We start from the raw sequence: 8,715 nt of genomic DNA, 5'->3' as shown, positions 1-8,715 counted from the left end.
TATAATTATACTAATAATAATAATAATTTAAAAAAATGAAGAAAAGTTTTACTAGAAAAAAAATATTGAACTAAAATAAATGTTTTAGTTGTTCTGGGCAATTTTTTTTTATCTTGTCTCTAAGAATATGTATTTTCCAACACTGAAATAAAAATTGAAAATGTCTATTTAATTTAACGATATTAAAATTAAATGACAATTTCTCGCAGCACATTAATTATAGCATACAGTTTGATATAAAAGATCCTATAATGTGAAATTTGTCATCTTGTTGTAATATTTCAATTTAGTAATGTAAATGGGCCTAAAGAATAATATGTATAATGAAAATCGAAAAAAAAAGAAAAAGGGAAGAAGGAATATTTTTCTGCATACGGCCAACAAAGCAGAGAAGCACAAAAGAAAAATCAATATTTATAGTGTAAAATGAGAAAATATTCGTAACTTACAGGGTGCTTCGATAATATTTGTATAACATTCACAGGCGGTTATATATATATAAGCGATATTAAATTATTGTTAAAATACAAACATAATATATTTAGCATAGTTGCATAATTCAATCTGTGCTAATTATAATTAATTAAACCGCCTGAAATTTAACTCCTTTCGGATATATTGTGAATTATTAAAAAAATTACTTATTTATTTATTTTTTTAAGTTTACTCTCGTTATTAGATATGATAAATATTGTTTTACATTAAAAAAAGAAAAATTTAAAAAATAAAATATATTTGCGTTACTGTAAATTGTTTTGTCTTTTTAATCTATATTTCCTTTATCTATAAATTTTCCACAAAATTAAAAGAAATAATTTTAATTTTTTTATTTTTGTTCAAAAATAATTTTTGAATAGAATAAATATAAATAAATATGTATTATGTGGTTTTTTGTTAAGAAATTTACATAAAATAATTTTTAGAAAAAAAATATATAATCAGTAAATTAGAAAATATTAAATTTTGCTATTTTTATATAACATTTGCTATCTTTATTTAATATTTTTATTCTTAATTTTTTCTATTAGTTTCTTTTTATAAAGAAAAAATTCGTTTTTGTTAAAAAAATTTTTTATAACTCTTTTTATAATGTAATTAAAGAAATTAATATTAAATTAAAAAAATAAATATTTTTAAATTGAATTTAAAATAGAGATTAATGAACTTTTTCTTTTATAAATTAATTTAAATTTCAAAAAAAAAATTTTAATTTTCTTTCTTTTTACATTTTAAATATAAGTAAAATAAATTGAAACAACAATTCCACTAAACGTATAAGTAGTGTCATCTGTGTGATGAAAGTGTAATGAAAACTCCCGATAAAATGTGTTCGATCTACTCCACCCAACTTTACCTGTCTGGCATTTTAGTATAGCTCTGTTTTTTATTACGAAAAGAAGTATATAAATGTGAATAAATATTTTTTTTTTTAATATCATGAATGACATCAATATTTACTCATTTATTTTAAAATTATTTCTAAGCAGAAGATTGTTAATAATGAAAGAAAGTAAATTTTAAAATCAACAATTGAATATATACAGTCAAATATAACAATAATAATAATAATAATAATAATAGTATTCTTTCATCGGCGAATGTAAATAAAACACAAACAATGAGAGGAATTTTGGTATTTGATCATCTTAATGATGTACTTTTTTCAAAGTGTAACAAAAAATTTGTCAGGCATATAAAAAAATTGGCTAAAAGTCAAGGTCTTCTCAGTGAAAGTGAAGTATGTGTTCTCTTTTTTTTTTTAATATAAGTTAATTAATTTATCACTGAAACATTAATAAAGTTTAAATGAAACTTGAGATAACATTTTAATAAAAAAAATTTTTAATTAGTATTTTACAAGAAAGATGTGAATAATCATTTTTTTTTAAACCAAATATAAAAAAGCTAATTATAATTTTATAATAATAAATAATAAATAAATCATGCAATAATAATAAATAATAATAATAAAATAATATTTTAATTATTTAATAAATTATATTAATAATGTATTGTAAAAATTGTACAAAGTATATATATACAATTGAGATAAAAAATTAATATATTAATCATAAGATGCAATATCTCAAAATTAATCTAATAAATCTGACAAATATGTTTTAATTTTAAACATTTATCATTGATTTTAAAGAATTTGGTATGCATGAAAAATGTTTGCGTTTTAATGCAATTATTTAGAATGATAAAATGTAAGAATATATTTTATCAAGGAAAAATAATTATCCATTCTTATTAACTATTTTTATCACTGCCTTGCATAATCATGTGCAATGTACATTTTTAATTGTAAATTTTATTATAATTCACAAACTTTATGTTAAATTTGTAAATATTTACTAAAAACTAATTAAATTATTTAAATTTTAAATAACTATCGATTCTTTAATTCCAATAGTAACTTAATTACAGATTAATTAATATTATTTATTTATATAACAATAATTTATATTCTATAGGTAATAATAATATTAATATATTATTGAATAATTAAATTTTTTTTCTAAATAAAATAATTAAAAAACAAACTAAATAATTATCTATTTGCTTTTTTTTTAATGAATTTTTCGTGCATTTAATAAATTTCACCTAGAAATAAATTATTAATTTAATATTATAAGAATTTGAAAAAATTGCTAAAATTTGATACGAAAATGAAAAGTAAGAAATGTGTTTTAAATATAAAATTAAAAACACATTCGAAGTAAATAAATATTAATTAAATTATAATATATAATGTAATTTATTATTTTGTCATCAGGATGATGAGGAATCGGATGATTCTCCAAGTGCAAATATTGTCATGCAATTATTTTCTCCCATTGTAACATCACAGCATATAATGGCATCACAATTTGGTAATTCGTACACATCAATGAAATGCGAAGATGGGACAAATATGGTTTTTGACGAATTTATGGGTAATACATTTATTTATATTTCTACCAAAGAAATAGATCTAATGAAGAGAACACTAGGAATATGTATATCTATCATAAGACTCATTTGTGGTCCTGATGTTTCTTCGTGAGTTGTAATTTTATATAATTTTCTCAAATAAAAAATAAAATATAAATATTGTACATTAAAAAAATTATTATTATTAAATAAGTTATTTTATTTTTTATCAACGATTTAAAAAATTATATATTTCAGATTAAAATCAAGTACTCAAAAGGCAAATCTCGTATCTTCTCTTTTGGACGCTTGGATACATTTACGGGAAACTGAACAGAGTTTTTTAACTGAGGCTGTGGAACAATTATCAGTGAATATTGATTTAGCATCATCAACTTTGAAAGTATTAACTGATGCGGCGGATAAACTTAAAGCGCAATCAGAATTTTCTAATATTCATCTTTTGATATTGGTAGAACAAAAATTTGTATCGCTATTCTCCAGTAAAAATGCTCAAGACTTAAATGCATCTGATATTTTGATGATGATTTTAATGTGTTATGTGGCAAATAAAAATGAATCATCATTATCATTATCGGAACAAAAAGATATTCAAGAAAGAGATATTTTATTAAGGCCAAATAGCTCAATTCCAAAAAATGAGGATCTCACATCAAGCTCATCATCACTTCTATCGAACCCAACGTCTGAGGATATTCAAAATTTATTCGGTAAAATATTTTCATCATTTTCAAAATTCATTTTCGTGTATGATAAGAATTTTTATTTTTCTCAAATTAAATTTAAACTTTTGAAAACTTTTAAATACTATTTTTTTTTTTAAAAAAAAAGGCAAATTAGGATAAATTCATTATATTTCATCTAAAATCATTGTGGGCTATTTTTAGAAGAAACTTATAATTCGTAATAATGATTTCTGATATCCGTACATTTAATTTTTTTTATAATAAAATATTTTTTATTTAAATAATAATTTATATATTTACTTTTTTATATTATTTTTTTCAAATTCAAAATGTAATACATATTTTTTTAAATTTGTGTCAAAATACGTTTCTAAATTTAACCGGTTTTTTTTAAATAATATTATTTTGTAAATTCAATTGAATCGGAAATTTCGAAAAGAATTCAACTCTTTTTCGAGTTGAGCTCTTTTCGAAATTAACTATTCAATTATAATTTATTGCTCGATTTAAAAAATAAAAATCTAAGTACTGCAATTTTGATATCACAAAGCGGATAATTGGTTTAAAAAAATTATTTAAAACTAAAAAATTGTTCAGCAACTGTTTTCTTTATATAAATTTTTCCTATGTAGAAAATTGAAAAAATAGAGAATTCAAGTTAAAATTCAGAGAAATAAATAAAATAATCGAAAAGTATGATCCATACCCAGACAAAAAATTTCTAAATCTAATTGAATTCACAAAATAATTGAATTAAAAAAAAAAATGTACAAAAAAATAATTAACTTGTATCTAAAGTAGTTTTTCAACGATTGTAGGGTAAATGCACTAATTGCGGCGCGATTCGAGTCAAAACACCTTTGAAATAGAAAATTCGACATTTCTATTGTATAAACTCAATTTAAGAATTATTAAACTAAAAGCTTATGTTATTTAGATATTAAAAAAAAATTTAACTTTACAAAAATCAATTATTTAAACAAATATGAGAAATTAAAACTAATACCGTAATTTTCTATTCCGGCGCGTTTGTATCAATTTCAGTGACCAAAATTACGTGTATTTTAAAAATACTTTTCCCGACGAAATTGAAGCCAATGGAAATCTTAAAAATGTTTCAATTTCGGCGCGGAAAAATATTTTAATCTCAAATAATTAAATTAATAATTGTTTAAATGTGCATCTTTATAAGTAATTGTATCAAAAAAAGATTGAAATAATTTTTTTTTTAATCATTTTGCAACAGTTATATTAAATATATTATTAATAATAGTTATTTTTTATGAACGCGCCGTAATTGGTACACTTACCCTAGACGAAATTATAATGAGTTGACTCATTATTAATTTTCTTATTATTTAAAATATTTTTTCAGGTGACTCGAGATATTCATCGATAAGTGAAGGCCTTTATACCTTCGCTGAAGACGGTTTGTATAGTCAATTAGTTTTATTAGGATCAGATGAAAATTTCACAGCAAACGCAATTCACATTTCAAAATTAGCTGAAGGTATTAATTTAGTAACAATTGTTGAAGTAATGAATTCGGGAATTTCATGTGGGCTGTATAATTGTTTTTATCATTTAAATATCATCAATAAACTACAATTACAAAGGGATATGGATGATTTAAGATCGGCTGTAGAAAATTTAGAGACATCGATTAAAAAGACAATTGATGGGATCAAGAAACATCGAGCTTATATAAATAATGACATTGATATGTGTCAAAGACGTTTACAAGTAAAATGGGAATTTGTACGAAAAAAATATATAGATCTATTTAAATCAAGAGATCCAGATTTTATAATACAAATTGAGTCAAACATATCGGGTTTCATTGAGACAATGAAGGAACTTTTTCGTTTGACTTGTTTTGATAAAAATTTATTGAGACAAGGATTTGATGTGATAACAACTGTCAGTCGTCTTGTCAGTCAAAAACTCAATGATTTTAGTGATTTTTTGAAAGTAAAAGCGCTCAATAATTTTAGTCTTGGATCATATCCTTTTTGAAAAATAATTTATAATCTGTGCTTTTTGTAGCAGTTATTTTTTTGTCATTTTTGTTTATTGAGATTTGAAAAAAAAGACTTTTTTTCATTTTTGTCAAATTCTCAATATATTTGTGTCATTTATAAACTGTTATGAATTATACTTTGTGACTGATAAAGAAAATGAGAGAATTTCTGCAAAAAAAAAAAAAATCATTTTAACAAAGTATTTATCATAAGGTTTATGAATTATTATTATTTTTTTTTTGTACATTAAATTTTGAGTTTTCCGTTTCCAAAAGTGTGCTTGTGTAATAAGTTGTATCGCTTGTCAAATATCTGTCCTTAATGTTTTTAATATGTGATTTGAATATACGAGAACTTCCCTAACCATCAACAAATATTTGGAAGAATTTCCTGGACTGGTACATTTTATATACATCGATCGAACGAATCATAGACTAACAGCACCAACTGTTGATTTTACAAATTCAGAAACACTACAGCTCACAACTGCAAAGGTAAATATATATAAAAAAATTTTAAAAAAGTAATTATTCCTGTATTAAGAATTTGTCAAAAAAAAAAGAAAAATTGTTTTCTAATTTTTCGTTTAAAATCTTATAACTTCTACAATTTTCGCGATATTCAGTTGCTCCTACGCTTTTTTTTCATTTTTTTAAAAAAAATTTTCAGAAAATATTACGTAAAGTGAAAAATGTTGATAAATAATAATAATAATAATAATAATAATAATAATAATAATAATAATAATAATTTAATTTTTTTGGGCCGCATGAATTTCTCATAAAAATCATTTATTAGAATTTTTATGTTAAAGTATTTTATTAAAAATAATATTATTTTTTAGATGAATTTTCTATTTTTGAATTGAAATTTTACAAATTTTCTTTTTATACGAATTTTTAGCTACCAAAGTTTTATTTGTCCGAATTTTTATTTTACAATCATTTTCTTTATATAATTTTTTATTTAAAAGAATTTTAATTTAAGCAAATTTTCATTTAACGGAATTCTCATTAAATAGAATTTTGAGTGTTTTGAATTTTTAAATAACAGAAATTCTAATTCACCTAATTTTAATTTGTTCGAATTTTTATTGGTACGAATTTTTAAGACGACGAATTTTCATTTGTCCGATATTACAAATTGTCAAACAAACAATCGACAAAAGGATTTCGGTGCAATTTTTAAAATTGACCAATCACGATTTTCTTGATAATTTCTAGTTGGCTTATTTTAAAAATCGGGCCAAAATTTTTCTATCGATTGTTTGTTCGGCCATTTGTAATTTCGGACAAATTAAAATTCAATTCAATTAAATTTTAAATAAAAAGTCATGTAAATTAAATGACTATAATATAAAAAAAATTCTGCCAAAGAAAACTTTGAAAGTTAAAAATTTTCTTATGTAAAAATTTGTATAAGAAAATTTGTAAAATTTTAATTCAAATTTATAATTTGAATATTCTTGTTAATTTCTTTAAATACACTGTAAGTTTGGTACCTCAGATGCCCAAACGAAAAATTTCTATATTCAATTAAATTCATACTTAATATTTACCATGAGTTTTAATATGAGTAAAGTTAACTGAATATAGAAATTTTTCAAATTGGAACAGCGAAAAAAACTAAAAACAAATTTTAAACAAGAAAATAAAATTATTAGGTAATTAATAAAATTATTTAAAATAAAATTATGTATTTTTTAATTGTCGTGATTGGTCATTAAATTTAAAAGTATTTAATAATAAATTTTCCATTATAATTTATTTTCTTTTCACTTGTACAATTACAATTTATTTATCACAGAAAAAAGCCGAAATGATTGTTTCTTTTTTTTTTTTTTTAATCCTAATTCACAGCTTTATCTAAAATTTAGGACAATAATGACAAAGATTTTTTTTTTCGTTTATATAAGAATGAACATAGTTTATTAACAATTTGAGAAATAATTTTAGATATGGACAATGATTGAAGAAAGCAGGATTCATTTACAAGAAGGTCACATGTCAGTAATGTGGAAAGACACGACTTTTAATTATGCCTACTTTTTATGGTTTGAAGACAGTTCGGTGAGTATCGTGTATATTATTTATTAGTTAAACATTACAAGTTTTTTTTCAAAAATGTAAATAATGCATAATTATATAATGACCGGGGGATGAAAATTAAAAATCATTTTTTTTTTAAGGGTACACCTCTTAAAAACAAAGAATATGTTAATCATATGATTAAAAACTTTGGTGTTCCTGGAATACTCTGCGGTGATTATTACAGGTTTGTTAAATTTTTTCTTTTCTTTTTTTGTACGTTTTGCATTTAGGTAATTTCACCTTTTTTTTTTTTTATAGAAAAATAGCGAGTGCTTATTTTCCAAAAGTATCGCCAAATAGAATGAGGATTTATGAACTTTATTGTGTTCATCTTGGATTGGCAACTGCATCTTGTGTTTTGGAACATTCAAGACGATTAGCGGCAACAATATGGGAAGTTACAGGTCTACCAAATAATCCCGTGGATATTATTTAATTTTTATTTAAATAAAAGTGATCTTATTGTGCAAATTATTGCGACGAAGAAAAAAAAAAAAGACTTTACATGACAAAAATGTATTTATAATAATGTGTAACGGGGAATTATTAATTTGAAAATAATATTTAAATACGTTAAAATTAATTAGCAATTACGCATCTTTTCCATAATTAAAAATATCTCCTTAAAAATCTTTAAAAACACAATCTAAGGGGGAATCCCTTCAAAGACAGCTATGATGCGAAAAAGCATTCGATACCGACGCTTTGGATTTGAAAATAACGAAACTTATGCAGACAGCTTGGCGCCAACGATGTCTCAGAACGCCACAGATAAGAAATCGCCACAAGAAGATAAATCCAAAAGGAAACTTATAAAATAGTACACACACACTTAAAAATAATGAACAATTTATTAAAAAGAATAATTAATATAACAATAAAATTTATAATTAATAAAGTCCAACTATTCACAACTCTAAAAACGCGACCACTCGCGAGAGATAAACCAACAAGTGAAGTCAAGAAATTCTACTTCCCGGA

The 8,715-nt window shown here is 22.4% G+C and overlaps 1 protein-coding gene across 2 annotated transcripts; it reads left to right on the top strand.

Moving 5' to 3' along the window:
* Positions 1-1,345: 1,345 nt before the first annotated feature.
* On the top strand, positions 1,346-8,317 carry LOC127283575 (BLOC-3 complex member HPS1). Of its 2 annotated transcripts, none has more exons than XM_051308543.1 (8): positions 1,346-1,738; positions 2,780-3,045; positions 3,175-3,647; positions 4,999-5,630; positions 6,022-6,138; positions 7,600-7,713; positions 7,833-7,918; positions 7,993-8,317. In XM_051308543.1, the coding sequence occupies exons 1-8, from the start codon at positions 1,619-1,621 to the stop codon at positions 8,168-8,170; spliced, it is 1,986 nt and encodes a 661-aa protein (XP_051164500.1). In that variant the 5' UTR covers positions 1,346-1,618; the 3' UTR covers positions 8,171-8,317. The 2 variants fall into 2 exon arrangements, with proteins under 2 accessions (XP_051164500.1, XP_051164498.1); XM_051308541.1 differs by having other exon boundaries at positions 1,348-1,738; positions 4,999-5,626; positions 5,994-6,138.
* Positions 8,318-8,715: the final 398 nt, after the last annotated feature.

Source organism: Leptopilina boulardi, unplaced genomic scaffold (assembly GCF_019393585.1).
Source record: "Leptopilina boulardi isolate dan_hultmark-lab unplaced genomic scaffold, ZJU_Lbou_2.1 LbouV2_310, whole genome shotgun sequence".
Lineage (NCBI taxonomy): Eukaryota > Metazoa > Arthropoda > Insecta > Hymenoptera > Figitidae > Leptopilina > Leptopilina boulardi.
The sequence above is the reverse complement of the archived record's forward strand: the minus strand, read 5'-3'. Positions and strand labels throughout refer to the sequence as shown.